Source organism: Cyprinodon variegatus, unplaced genomic scaffold (genome assembly GCF_000732505.1).
Source record: "Cyprinodon variegatus isolate N-32 unplaced genomic scaffold, C_variegatus-1.0 Scaffold275, whole genome shotgun sequence".
Lineage (NCBI taxonomy): Eukaryota > Metazoa > Chordata > Actinopteri > Cyprinodontiformes > Cyprinodontidae > Cyprinodon > Cyprinodon variegatus.
This window is the reverse complement of record NW_015150728.1, coordinates 500,078-514,760: the sequence shown is the minus strand read 5'-3', so window position 1 is coordinate 514,760 and position 14,683 is coordinate 500,078. Positions and strand designations below refer to the sequence as shown.

The 14,683-nt window shown below is 41.9% G+C and overlaps 1 protein-coding gene across 1 annotated transcript in view; it reads left to right on the top strand.

Annotated features, from left to right (window-relative positions):
- cep192 (centrosomal protein 192kDa) overlaps positions 1-14,683 on the top strand; it is a 57,673-nt gene that overhangs the window by 15,381 nt on the left and 27,609 nt on the right. The window contains exons 17-33 of the mRNA XM_015383073.1: positions 341-482; positions 586-668; positions 744-1,010; positions 3,065-3,806; positions 3,875-3,989; positions 4,069-4,225; positions 5,621-6,296; positions 6,500-6,637; positions 6,771-6,919; positions 7,801-8,031; positions 8,184-8,309; positions 8,443-8,583; positions 10,385-10,448; positions 10,562-10,701; positions 12,207-12,299; positions 12,394-12,512; positions 12,795-12,971. Of these exons, the coding sequence (XP_015238559.1) occupies positions 341-482; positions 586-668; positions 744-1,010; positions 3,065-3,806; positions 3,875-3,989; positions 4,069-4,225; positions 5,621-6,296; positions 6,500-6,637; positions 6,771-6,919; positions 7,801-8,031; positions 8,184-8,309; positions 8,443-8,583; positions 10,385-10,448; positions 10,562-10,701; positions 12,207-12,299; positions 12,394-12,512; positions 12,795-12,971 (3,560 nt within the window). The remainder of the gene's footprint in view (positions 1-340; positions 483-585; positions 669-743; positions 1,011-3,064; positions 3,807-3,874; positions 3,990-4,068; positions 4,226-5,620; positions 6,297-6,499; positions 6,638-6,770; positions 6,920-7,800; positions 8,032-8,183; positions 8,310-8,442; positions 8,584-10,384; positions 10,449-10,561; positions 10,702-12,206; positions 12,300-12,393; positions 12,513-12,794; positions 12,972-14,683) is intronic.

Sequence of the window (14,683 nt, the reverse complement as noted above, 5' to 3'; positions counted from 1 at the left end):
ATGTTTCCACCACCTTCTTTTAGGTTCAGTAAAAGTTATCCTGCTACTTTTGACATTTGTTCGTTTTAGAAGCTCTATTAAAACCTTTGTTCTTTATGATTAATTTAATTTTACTGAGGTAAAATCCTGAAGAAATATTTGACTTTGAGGAAAGTTGTGTTCTTTTCTCTCCTTAAAATGTCGTCGGTAGGATCTTCTTTGTGGATATGCGCCCAAGTGTCTATAATTTACTTTCTATATAAAATAGAATAGATTGGTGTTGGTATTAAAGTAGTCTGTGTGCAGTTTGTGTTCTATATAAATGTTTTCCTTTGATTCTGTTCATACTCTGTTCTTCCAGCCTTCCTTTGGTTACTTCATCACCTCACCGGAGAAGAGGGAACCTTTTCCACTTATCAAGCCTGCAGAGTTCTCCTTTGGAGGAAACTCTCCTCGCAATGTCACGATAGAACTTGGTGAAGTAGATAAAACACTCCACCCAGGTGTGTTTGGAAATAACAAACAGCATAGTTACAGTTTTTACCTTTTTTAATAACCATTTATCAGTTCTGTGCACAATCTGACTGACTGATCATCTCACATCAGATGATTTGGACAGAACTCTCAATGCTCCAGGTGAAAGGTTGTCACCAAAAGGAGATACTGATCCAGAACCCTGTAAAACTGAGGTACATGAAACTCCCTGTTTTTAGATTTAACCATCCTCATGTATAACCTGCAGCTAATTCTGGGTTTATGATCAGTTTCAGGACCAAAAGAGAGCCTCCATCCCTGAACCTTCTCCGGGATCAGGATCAAATTCAAGCAACGCAAACCAAACTTCTCCGAACGAGAGCAGTCCACTGATGCTCAGCATCAGCACAATCGCTTCAGCCATCGCCAATGCCTCCATCAGCAACGACCCGTCGCAGCTGGCTGCTATGATTGTGGATCTGTCTAAGAAAAACAGAGCTAGGAATCGTCCCACATCCGACGCCTCCAACAAACAGGGACCTAGCTCAACTCAGCATGTAAGTGCTACTTCTTCTCTTTTCACTTTTAAGAAAAACCTTGAAAAACCTTTTTAAGGTCAAAGGAGCTGCTGGCGTGTCTGGGGTTGCAGAACTGCTGCAGAACTTCTTCTGTATCTATTTGCTTGATGTTTTGAGGCTTTTAAAATCTGACGAAGATGTAAATCATGAAAGCACATCTTCATAAATCTGTATGTGACCAAAACAGTATTCTTAATTAATTTTAGGCGAGACACCAAAACTCCTATTTTATTCATTCCTGAAACATTAAATACAGCAATTAATAAATTTAGAACAAATGTTTTATGTTGCTGTGTTTCTGCAGACAGTTTATGATATCCTTCAGGAGGAGGAGCTACAAAGGACCATTGTCAGTTCTGGGTGTTATATTCCATGATATTGGTTGAAAGTTTAGTGGAAGGAAAACCTGCACAGGCAATGGAAATGACCAATAGAAATGAAAGCCCTTGCAAAACTTTTAAGAACTTTGGGGGATTCACAAGGCGTGGCCTAAAGTTGGTAGCCTGGGTGCCAGTCAGAACGTAGTCCCGCCCACAAGGTTTGAGTTCGGGAAGTTCGGTCTGGCTCTGCTCCATAGTAGCGCGAGTATTAAAGCCCACTGTCAGGCGATCCAATCAAATTGTCAGGGCGGGCTTTATACGATGATGGACAGATGATCAAGAGTAACGTAATCAACCACGTGACCAAAGCGCGCTTGGGTGACAACAATAATGGCTGCCGCCGGAGAGTTTGGGTGAGTAGATTCTGCTATTAGGTCTGTTCTAGAAGATATCGACAGCAAATTAATTTTAAAAGAGGAACAGAGAAACGCGATCAAGGCTAATCTTCTTATTCTAGGCGTGAAACTGCACGCTTTGATTTTTGTTGACAACAACTATGCGTCGCTTAACATACGTTACGCACTCCGTTGCTCTTATTGGTTGTAGATCTATCCAGTTGAGTGCAGAGGCATTTTTTTTCCTGGTTCGTTCGAAACACGCCCCATAATCACAGCTCTATGGAGCAGCATCAGACTCATATTCTGACTAGAATTGAGTCGGACTACGTCAGACTATAAAGTTGGAGTAGGAACCTCAAGACTTCTTGGTGGCTTATGTCCCATTTACACTACCCCTCTGAAACCGATCTGGACCGAGCTTGGATCAGTTAACCGTGCCGAGCTTGGTTCGTTACGACCATTTACACATCACGCTAGCATGGTTCCTCCCCTCCTATCCGCGGTCCGTGATACTAGAGCTCTCAAAGGAGAAATTACGCAAACAAAAATGGCGGCCCCAATAACATTCAGGAACTTATGTTCCCTGATAGCATCTTGCAGCTAGCACTATCACACAGTCAGTCGGTTATGAGAGACTAGTGTTTTAGACCAGAGAGTCCGAGCGTACCAGACCAGTGTTGGAGGTAGTTTATGCTTGAGGCAGTATTACCCATAATGCAACAGCACTTCCTGTAACCATAACAGTCAAAGTGGTGGAGGAATGATGTTTTAATGATGCTCTTTATGTCCAGTATGAGCTGGATGCATCTTAAAAATATTAACAGTGTTATCTGATTCTGGTTCGAACCTGCTTCACTGACTCCACCGTTTAAAATGCGGCTCTACCAGCTCCTCTCCAGACCAATACGCCGCGTGTTTCCATCACCACTCACCTGAGCCACAGCCTCAACACCTCGCACTTCACGTTTCTTATGAAGCAAAAATTTTAATTTGAACCGTTAACCAAAAGTAGCCATCTATTTCTCTATTTAAACTTTTTACCTACAATTTTAGTAAGAAAAAATTCTTATTGAGAGCGGAGGCCTATCGAAAGCAAAGAGACAAGGACAGATCAAGCAGGACTTTATTATAAAATCCAAAACACAAAGGTTAAGATTAAAAAATAAACTTTAGAAATTGATTAGAAATATCAACGGTCTTTCGGCTGGTTTTCTTTATGGGAATCTGATTGGATAAAATTTGAGAGACAAATGAATTGCATAGTGTTTGCCTTAAATTGCGAGAAGATATTTTTATTACTTTATCCTTCTTACAGATCCCCTCTGCTCCAGATCAGAGCTCTATCACAGACATTCTGCAGAGAAGCGTCTGTGTCGGAGAGACAAGCGCCTTTGACATTGAGAAATACCTGAAGAAGACCAACATGTCCAGCACCAGCGACTCGTCTGACGCGTGCACCACCTTTGACTTGAGCAGATGGGCTGATGGTCTGAGCAGCTCTGAGAGGAACCCACCGGCAGACCATCCCACAAAACAGGATGACGTGACTCCAGAGATCACTCCACCCTCCAGAACTGAGAAAGACGGCAGAGGAAAGATTCCAGTCATGAACACGAGCTCCTCTGCCGTTCCGTTTTCTAACGTAGCAGCCGATGTTGATGAACCTAAAATCAGCTCCATTCCTCGTCCTTGTGCATCTTTCAGCTCCGTCAGTCATACTGGAGACTCAGGACAGTATACCCCTCCCCATTGTTCCACAGATAAACACACAGCTGCCTTTTCCTCACAGGTTTCTAACTCTACAACCAGAACCTCAACAAAAACTGGGGAGCTGGAAGAATTGAACCCCAGAACAAACATCAGGTCTTCAGAATCATCTAAGAATGATAGAAACTTTCCCAGAACGTCCCAAAGCTGGAGGAAGTCCCAGTCAGGCTTGCCTGTTCTGAAAGCTTCGAGCCAAAGGCTGAGAAGTGCAGGACAGGAACGGCAGCACAGGCCAAAAGATTCCCCGGAGAAGAACAAGCCGGGAAATGTAACTGCTTCAGCTCCTTCTGGTGAGTAACCTCCAGATGTAAACCTGGGACCACGTAACATGAATCTTATGGAACCTTTTGTCTCAAAGACGCACAGAGAAGTTTTCCTGACGCGGGTGTGGAGGAGACTCAGAACTTCAGACCGTCCACCTCCCCGCTCACCCACTCCTCTCCAAGTCAGACCTCTATTCCCGCTGCCGATGGGTACGGCACCAAACATGTCACCCAACTCCTCATTGTGCTGAATCAGATGTTTGAATGAAAAACACTGTTTATCTTCCAGGTTGGGTTCGCCCTCCTCACCCAACGGCAGGCCGGCAGACAGACATCCAGGTCATGACCTCTCGCCTGAGTCCACCTGCTCCAGTCCCAGCCTCAGCAGGCTCACATACATCTCAATAAATGATGGAACTGTTGTGCCCACACCTGAGCACCAAAAGGTAGTTTTATATATGAGCTTTGGGAGAAAGCTTAAAAAGGTCGATCCCACCCATGATGATAATTTGGTAGAGCTGGATTTTTTTTTTAATCGTCATTTTCCAGCTTTACTCAACAATTTACATTCAACATTTTAAATAACCTAAAATTGTTTGGAAGCTGTTCCTCTTATAGTACTTTTGCCTCATCAAAGATGTCAGGTTCCTTTTTTAATTTCCTTGGTTTTGAATTTTGTCTTTTTCCCCACTTCTCTTTCATTAGTGTTTGCTGTAGTCTCAGGTTTATTTGTATATTTTTCCATCATGTTCATTTCTTTTATTATCCCAGTTTATTGTTCATCTATAGCCAGCAGGTCTAACCTTCCTAGTGATAGCTTTAATAGTTTTTAACATTATTGTGATCAGATACCTTCCTTTTCTTCTTACCTTTTATTTGATATTGTTAACATTGCAGAGGCATAGTACAAAGCTGCTTATAGGAATATCATGTGACTATTTGGTGAGCAGTTTTCCATAATGTGAATTATTTTAGGACTGTTTAAAATGGTCTGTGTCCACTGCCCCATAATTCCACCAATATGTCAGGTCTATACCCTTACAGCTGTTTTTGATTTTAGGTGTAATTTAAAAAAATGTTTCCAGGAGTTTTTTTTCCAGGACTGTTTTCCACATATCTCTCAATTTCTCATCTCTAGTTTTCATGTTAGTTCTAATTTCCATTTTTCCTGTTTACTTAGTTAAGTGCCAGCTAGCTCTGTTGCATTTAGATTTCAATATTTAGTAGAAACAAACTTCTCTGTTTCAAACAGATCTGTAATAGGGTTGTCACGATACTAAACTTTTCATCTCGATACCGATACTAAGGAAAATATTCGATACTCGATACCATTTTCGATACCACAAGGATAAAAACAAAGACTCCAAAATTCTACAGAAATATTTTCATTAATAAATAAAATACAATAAATAAACACAATAAAGGTTGTCTGCTGTGCATAATATTATGCAAGCTTGATAAAAAACTTATAAAATTCAAATTAAGTGTTCCTTCCTTGGCTATGCTTTGCACACATAACAATGACACTAGCCAAACCAGTTAAGAAACAAAAACAATTCTCAGCAGCTGCACCTGTTACAAAAAAAAAGTCTGAAACTGGAAAGTGCGTAGAATTATTCAATCACACAGTGTTCTGAAAGTGCATTGTCCTCTATTCTGCACTTTAGATAAATGACTGCTTAGGTGCCACTGGTGGTAGCACTGTATCGATACTCTTAAAAACGAGTATTGTATCCGGATACAACGTTTCAGTATCGATACTTTTTTGAGTATCGATACTTTTGACAACCCTAATCTCTAAATATTTCCTGGTAAACTAATATTTGATTTATTTTTTCCAGAGGGAATCTTCTATGGGACTGAGCACCACCATCATCAGATTCAGTCCCACTCCACCGTTGGAACCAGATCTACAAACCAACCTGAACTCTATGGGCCTTTCTAAAAGTCTTGATAATGTGCAGCCTCAGCACTCTAAAAGCCTGGACCCTCTACCGGCCCCCCAGGGAAAAAGCCCTGAGGTCCCACGCAACGGTTCAGCTCTTAGCTGCACCCGCAGCCAGAGCGAATGTGTCTACCCCCCTCCTGGGGACGCTTTACCTGGATTCACAGGCGACGGGAATCTGTCTGATATCAGAACAAAGAAGCTGACTAAAGTGGACTCAGGTTATAACAGCAATCTGAACATCCAGCAAACTGGCAGCTCTGTAGCTCCTACAGCATGCCAGCAGTGGGGAGCGGCGCCATCTGTGTCGTCATCGCTTTATGGTGGCGGCCTCGGCATGCCGCCTCCTTATACTCTACAGAGGCTTCAGTACGTCCAGATGCCAAGTTTAAAGCCGCAGTTCCCAGGGATGGTGGATCTTCCTCACAAAGGAGATGTTCAGTCCCTCCTCAGCGGACGCTCTCTTGTTAGCCCCCAGTTATCTTTACAGTGTTTGGGATCTGAACCTCAGTCACATTCTGGAGCTTATTGTATGGGACCAGGAAACAGCCTTTTCAGCGTCTCCTCTACAGGCAAGTCTTTTGTTTGACTGAATAGATCAAAAAGTGCCTTCTTCATATTTTACACATTCAGTCATCCACACAGGTTGTAATGAAATGTAGATATTTCTCTCAGTTGTTACTAAATTAATGATCAAATGTGTTGGAAGCCCTGTTGGTTGTACATACAGCAATGCCAACGATCCGATCCAACTGATGCAGTCTCCCCACTTCAGGTCCTCTTGGCGTTCCAGGAACTGGACCTCATCAGCTCAACATACCACTTCAGAGTCAACATGAAATGGCAATAATGGGGAAACCGTATCGTCTTTATGGTGGAGAATCTATGCTGAATGGTCTGGAGGAACTGAGAGGTAGGAGTCGTAAGCACGGTGGTCATGAGAGTTTACGTTAAACAGCGGGAAATCTGCTGGTACTGAAGAAATGATGTGATAATGAGACGTTCATTTTGAGCCTCCGTTTTCAGCCTCCTGCTCTCATCCTCAGGGCAAGTGGTGGTTCCAGAGGAGCTTCGGTTCCCTCATGCCTGCTGCGTCGGCATCGCCTCTCAGACCTCCCTCAGTCTCTTCAATCCGTCGGAAAGATGGCAGCAGGTCTCCATCAGCGTCAGCAGTCTGGCCATAGACGGGGAGAAGGTTGGTTTGCTGCTGTGTCAGAGAGCGTTTACTAAAACCCAGAGATTTATACAAACTGTTCACAGACGTAACTTCCTTTTATCTTCAATGTGTGAACTTAGATTTAGTTTTCGGATTCAGCTCTTTTGGAATCATGGTGATTTTTGTTTTATTTCTATTTCTCCAGAGTCAAAGGTTTTGACACATTTTCATGTAAAATGTTTTGCTACTTGCTTCTCAATTAAGTTTTTTTTTAAATATATGATGGACTAGTTTTCTTTACAGAGCTAGTGAAACTGACTCTTGGTTGTAGGATTCCTTGAACCTGTAGATTTGCTGGTGAAGATTTTCAGTCATCCAGATCATAGTCATTCCAAAAAAAGTTGGACTTTGTTTCCAAGTTTGAAGATGTATCGCTTTCCCTCCAGAAAGCTTTTTCAATTCACAATGGCAGAAATAGCGTTGAGTTTGAGGCTTTATAGACAAAAGCAAATCCTTGTTTTAGTTCAGAAAACCTACAAATATAACCGGACGAACGGGTCCGCCCCTTTGGAATGGGGGTCGCTTGGGTTCCTTGTTAGCCTGCAATGCCCCATACCTGTCTATGTCTCTGAAAGGGAGTTGTAAGAGGGAATTGTTGGCCTGGCTGAACAGGCGAGATGTTCTTTTCCCTTATATGGGGGTGAGGGTTGTGATGATAGTGGAAAGGAATGAGCTCTATCGCTGCATTGTAGGTTTTTGAAAGCTGAAACCTGAGTCCACCCCCCATAGAGTTGATTCCTTCCCGCTATCATCGCAACACATCTCTCCTGTTCAGCCATCTGATCAGTTTTTAATACTCTGCTCCCTGATAATTAGGAATTCTTTTTGATTCACTTGATGCTTTGTTTTCTTCCCTGCAGGTGGAGAGCTTACCTTACCACTGGCTGATGGTGAAGAACAAGACCATTATTGGCCCTAAAAGTACAGAGGAGCAGAAAGTGTTGTTTGTCCCTCCGCAGCCTGGAGTCTACCAGTGTGTCCTCAGTGTTTGCTCCTGGCCTGCCTCGGCTGAGCCAGAGCTGGCTGCCAGAGCAGACATCTTCGCCAAAAGAGTGATGCTTGTTGCAGTAGCAGAGAACCCAGCACTGGAGGTGAGCAGCTACAAGTTGAGACGCCCCAAAAACAGTTGAACATGTCATGTCTGATCACTTTAGCATCTGGGCCATTTCCACAGACCTCAGACCGGAAGGTAATGTGGGATTTTTTTTTCAGTCAATATAATAATCCCTTTCTGAATGGATAGATTGACGCTGGTAAATCTGGCTGTTTGGACTTTGGAGACCTACCAGGAGGCAGCGCTAAATCACTACCTCTGAGACTGCTCAACAGAACACATGCTACAGTACCCGTCCGCCTGGTGATCAGTGCTGTGAGTTCTGACAGACTAATCCATGACTACCATTGTTTAAATAAAGTAATAATAATACAGTTCAACACGTCTCAATTAAAAACCTCCTTTAAATCTAATCCTGAACTCAGTTTTCCCATCATTCTTCCTGCAGAACGCCGCAGCATGGCGATGCTTTACCTTGTCCAAGGACCCTGTTGGCCTGACGGCTGAGGCTACGCAGCAGGGTGGACCCATGGCGTCGGTAGGCTCTCCCTCGGTGATGAATCATGTGATGCATGCCAGCTTCACAGAGGTTTGTATCTTCTAAACCTTCAACACTGCAAAAACAATCTAGAACTGAGTAAAAAAATCTTAAATTAAGTGTATTTACATTTAATTTCAGCGGCTAAAAAGGATTAATTTGCCAACGGAATTAGTGTTTTTATGCTACGTTCAGACCGCACGCAGCAGAGGCAGCAAAAACCCACCTGCTGCTTCATGTTTGATGCTTTTACAAGTTTAGTTCTGACACGCAGCTGAAGCTGATCTAACTGCGCAGATGAAAAGTGGGTCTGATGCACGTTGAGCGGAGCTACCCTATCCTTTCTTTGCCTGGAACAATGGCAGCTATACTTTCTGTGATCAGTGGGTAAAAAGTAGCCCTAACATGTTTTTGAATGAGAAAGTCCACCTGAAAACTTCATCAGTGCAGTCAGTTCATCAAGATTACGGTCCTGCCTTCAAATATTGTTTCTGTCGGAGCTGCTCAGACCCGCGTAAACCGGCGGAGCGCTGTCACTGGGAATCCCGTTCAACGTCAGCATCTGGCCCGGTCGCCTCTTCATGGTTTTCTGCTTCTGTTCGCGGCGGCTGGAAGTAGATGTTAGCTTTTTGACGTACGTAATCCAAACTGCAGGCACCAGAATAATAAAAGCAAACATATATATTATATTATATATATATTATCTGGCAGGTTTCAACATTATTACCTAATTTATGCGTTAATGAACTGTTTCAGAGGAGTGATCATAGCGATCTGCATCAGCAGTGCTGTGTCTGTCTCCCTTCCAGCTCCCAGATCAGCTTCTCTAATTGGTTGATGTGGCACATTGGGCAGCAAAAGTTACATTTTTTCAAACTCCAGCAGCTGCTGCTTCTGAAGGGAGTTGCGTGCGTAAGATGCCCAGAAGCTCATGAGGCGCTGCTTCAGCTGCTCAGACGCGCTGCTCAAAACACGCTGCAGGGCTTTTTGCTGCACCTTGATGCGCATCAACAATTGACTTTACATGTGAACTAGCTACTTCTGCTGCCTGCGCTGTGAACGTAGCATTAAAGCCAATTTATGCTTCTGATGCATAGCCTCTGCAAACATCAAATCTGTCTCTGTTTATGACCACGCCCCCTGTGCAGAGGTTCTGCAACCGTTGTCGCGCACCTCAAAAAAATCCTGACTATGCATCGGACGGTCAGAAACCCGCGCAGACCTCAAGCGGAAATGCGCAGACAAAATTAATCGGTCTTTTTGCCATCTCCATTAACAGAACCTGTTCCTCTTCGATGTCTAGCAACTCTAGATCCATCTCTGTGACCGTGATATCTTGCAGACGCGCCATTGTTGTTTTGATAGATAAACACTCCCGCCAGCGCCGCCAAAGTTCTCGCGAGTTCTCAAATAGGCTCCCCTTTGCACTTTGGCGGGAAACTGCTGTACATCCCTAGAAATTCCACACTGGCGGTGCAGAAGCATACCAGCAAAACTGGTTTGCAACCAGACCCAAGCGACATTTGATGTGTGCGGTTGCAGAAGTCTAATCTGCCCTTAACTCCTAAATAAGATAATTAGATAGTATGCACTTGAAATAAGACAATGCAATTGTTTATTCTTATTTTCAATGTAAATCTTCTTGTTCCATTGACAAAGTGTTTTTCCTCCTAAATTATAGAAGAAAAAAATGCACTTATTTTAAGAAAAACAATAACTTATTTAGATTTCCGTTTTCTATCTTTATTGAGATGGTGTCAGAATTGTTTTGTTTCTGGTAGCGTCCAGGTTCACGATATCTGCCAGACTACTAAGCTGAGCCTGAAAAGCTGTGTGTAACTTTTTCTTTCAGAAACCAGAAAGCTTCATGGTCTGGGTCCATTTCAAGGCTCCTCAGAAGTTCATAACCTCTTCAGGTATTTTAGATCATTAGAAGTCATCTGGCTTGCATGATTTTACATTCTATAGATAAAGTGATTGAAATGTTCTTGTGTAGTAGCAGACTTTTACCCTTATGGTTCCTTTTAAGGAGATCTCGGCCCAGCTGATGAGTACAGTGCTCGGGTGGACATCGAGGTGGACTCTCCGGGTCCTAGTCGTGTTATTAGAAGTGTTCCCCTGAAGGCCAAGTGTGGAACAGCAAGAGTTCACGCTCCTAAGGATCTGCAGGTTGCACAACTATCATGTACTTCTATGTTTTTGATGTTTATTCAACTGTAATGAGCAGATTTAATGAGGATGTTTACAAAACCCTTCAAAACCATGAAATAAAGAAATATCTGATTGGTGTTTATCCTGATGGCAGATGCAAACAGCAAACTGGCTGCTGTTATATGCTGTCGCCACCTAGTGGCAGAGGCTACTCACATCTATCATTTTGGTTGCTTTGACTCTAAAGGCCAGAACACACCGGTTGCATAAGACTTTGAATCTCCAATCCAATTTTGTTTCCATGTCAGACTGACTGCATAGAGGGGCTCTTATTATGTAGCGCAGATTCTGTCTCTATGCTATACACAAACTAAAGCAATTTCCCACATTTGACTTGGACAGAAAGTTGTTAAAAAAATAAAATACTGGAGCATTCTATGAAGGAAAGCCCAACTTAACAAGTTTGTGCAGCATCTCACTAGAACAGATAGAGGACGTTCATAGGCCTATAGTAAAAACATAAGATCTACGTCTAAAGAAAAGGAAAAATGCAGCACTAACAGGGTTTCCACGGTCACTAAACATAATTGAATTATTTTTTAAATTAAGGCTTGAATTGGCATTAAAATCCATTAAATGTGCGTTTAACATGCTTTATTTAGAAAAAAACATTTATTAAAGGATACACTATATATATTTTGCAAATATATCGCAATATCTTTTTCCTGTGAACTGCTTCCAGTTGATCGTAGAGCCGTATGTTTGGAAAAGAAGCTCGAGGCGCAGAAAAAGCTAGAGAATGACAAAATGCTCATTTTAACAAAAGTGGCTGGAATTCGAGGAATTGAATCCTGCCGACGTTAAAGATAAAGAAGGAATTTGCCGTGTATATATGAGTCATGGCAACTTGTTGATGGAATTAAGATTATTTCTAAGAGCATTAAAAAGCATTAAATTAGAGTTGCTCATTCCTGTATAAACCCTGAATAAACGCTGGGGGACGGTATATATGCCGACTGAGGCAGAGAGGTGGTTCTCAGAGAGATCTGTCAGGTTTATCTGAGGTCTTCTTTTTTTCAAAAAGAGGTGAAAGAGATGCACTGTGCTTAAGCCTCTGTCACACCTTCACAATTTAGACCAACGTACAAATAATCTGGCAAAAACGCTAGCATACGTTGAATAAGTTATGGGTGTGCTTTGTATAAGTTATTAGCACGCTGAAACACACTGGCACACATCGGCATACGGCAAGTACGTTGAGAATTTTTGATCTTGCTCAAAATTTCCGTACGTATGCTCATACGTGGGGCATCAGTTACAGGTAAGTTATCTGGTCGTTGACATACGTTAACTGTAAGTTACTCATAAGTCCTGGTGTTTAACTTATCCATAACCTATCAATAACTTGTGCATAACATAGGGGTAACTCAACAGAAATTATACCGACTATGTGGTTTAACTTGTAGATTTGTTTGTTTTTTAAAAGTGGATTTTGGTGTCAACTTATTGAATTCCTTTTTTAGACTGTGAGCCTTTTTGCTCCTGTGGGTCAATGTAGTGAGCAGACTCTGCCATTAAAGAATGCAGGAAACATCGACGTTCAGCTGAATCTTAAGGTAATCCTGACTTTTCCTCTTCTTACATGTTTATGTAATAAACGGTATAGATCTCAGATGTTTTTCTTGTTTGTTTGTTGTTGTTTTTTTCCAGATCGGTGACAACAGTGAAAGCTTTTCAGTGACTCCTGAGGATCTGTTCCTGAGGGTCGGGGAGGAGCAGGCAGTTACGGTTTCATTTAAAGCACAGAACAGCAGGAAGCGTAAAGAAAGGTATGCAGACAGTGTTCTGATTTCATGTTTATTCCTCAAACAGGAGGCAGATGCTTTAAAATAGCTCCTAAATAATTCCTGTTTTATCATTTGTATGGTTACATCTGTCAAAACTTTGTTTTGACACAACTATGAATGTAATGAAATCATGTAACTCCTTGAAGCCTCTTTTTTTCTTTTTTGTTCTTTAGAACATTTATAATGATTAATAGAGCTGTGCAGAGGTCACTCATGCAGTGAACGGTCGATGCTAATTTAATGTTTTTTTTGTTTGTTTTTTAGCCTTCTGACGGTGCTGGTTATGCCGTCAGGCCCCCAGTATGAGATGACCCTGAAAGGAGAAATGGTTCCTTCTGACGCTGGAAAACCCGTGCCTCCCTCACTGACCAGTGACATCCCACCAATCCTCTCCAATAAGCAGTTCTTGGCCTGGGGAGGGGTCACCCTGGGACGAGCTGTGTAGGCTACTTTTTTATGTTTCATTCATTTGATCACAGGCCGAACACTTTGCAGGTTTCAGTTATTCATTGGAAAAGAATCGATGGAAGAAAACCAAACCTTCAGCCTCGGTGCTCCATCTTATTCTATTAAGGCCGGTTTAATGTTATTCATGAGAGGGGACACACGGGGTGTCTGCAGGGAGGGTTATTCCTCAAAGCTTTTCAGCTTAATGCACAGTTTATTTGTGCTCTTTGAGGCGAAGTAAGAGCAGCGTATCAGAATAGTAAAGATGGATCCCTTTATTGAAAATGATCAACCTGGACTTTAATCTATTTTACATAAGTAGTAAAAAAAACAAACTTAGATAGAGAGAGATGAATTTGTTGCATATTGCAGCAATGGTGGGCTTTAAGGGGTTAATATCACCACTTCTAATAAAAGAAACCACCAGTTGTATAAAAAAATATGAAATGTAACAAGGGGTATAATCCAGAGGAAGATTAGTATGAGGGTGAAAACAGATCAATGAAGCACCTCTACCATAGAACCTCAGCTCCGCCACATTTACACCATCAGTATCTGTTCAGAATCAATATGCCAGATATTACCAGATAAAAGCATAAAGCATGAAAATATAATATATCAAACTCACCAGAGATGCTGATTATTTTTTTTAAAGGAGAAGTCTGGTCAGCAAGGAACGACCAATGGATCATTATGATACCTAAAAATAAGTTCGCAGTGATTTATAAATTAAGCTTTAATCAGTAAAAAAATATAAATAATATTTTTCGTCACAATCACTGAGTCCGTGAGCGGACATTTTTGCCGAGATATAATAACATCTCACTCCTGCCATCTTCCGGCAGTAACATCACGGTGCGGTAAGCCTAGCGCCATTCCCCTTTACAAGCAAAATCAATGGGAACTACTAGACACATCTGCAATCAACAACAATTATTGAGGATTTCCAGATAACTTCACCATTGAAATTCACCAGAGCTATAGTGAAACTGACAATGCCCACATGTATGGCAGTTGGATGTTGGAATACGTCGGGTAAAAGTCGGATTCGTCGTTGGATTGCCAACTTGAAGAGGGAGGATTTGCCGTTGATCTTCTGGCCAGAGAAAAAACACGTGATATGTAGCCAACATTTGGAAGAAGAATGTTTTCAAGATGACTTGGATAATGGTGCGTTGTGACAAACACCAGATACAGCACTGGGACTTGATCAACCGCTGATACCGCACCATGATGTCACAAACCAGTAGGTGGCAGTAGTGTTCTTTGACAAACATGGATTTCTCCTGTAAAGCACGTTCAAATGAAATTTACTCTTAATTATAAACACTTATTTATTGAACAGTATGTTAAATAACTTTCAGAAGTTCAATGACTGAATATGACGGGACTTTTCCTATTAGAAAATCCATCTGTCTTTGTGCAGGATGTCTCAGTGCCTCCTTTTATTATCAGCCATTTAAGACAAAAAAAAACTTTTAATAAAAGCGACTTTAAAGTGCAGATGGTTGCTAGCTGAACTTTGCTGTAAACATTAAACTCTGAAATTGCTCAGATTCATGTGGGCCCGCTAGTTCTCCTGGTGGAGCAAATCTGATTGGTTGAACAAAACAAAGCTCACTAATGTTTTTAGGCTACATCAACCAGCAATACTGATTCTGAAGGCAGTGGGCAGATTTGGTTGATATAGCAACACATAGAGGCTG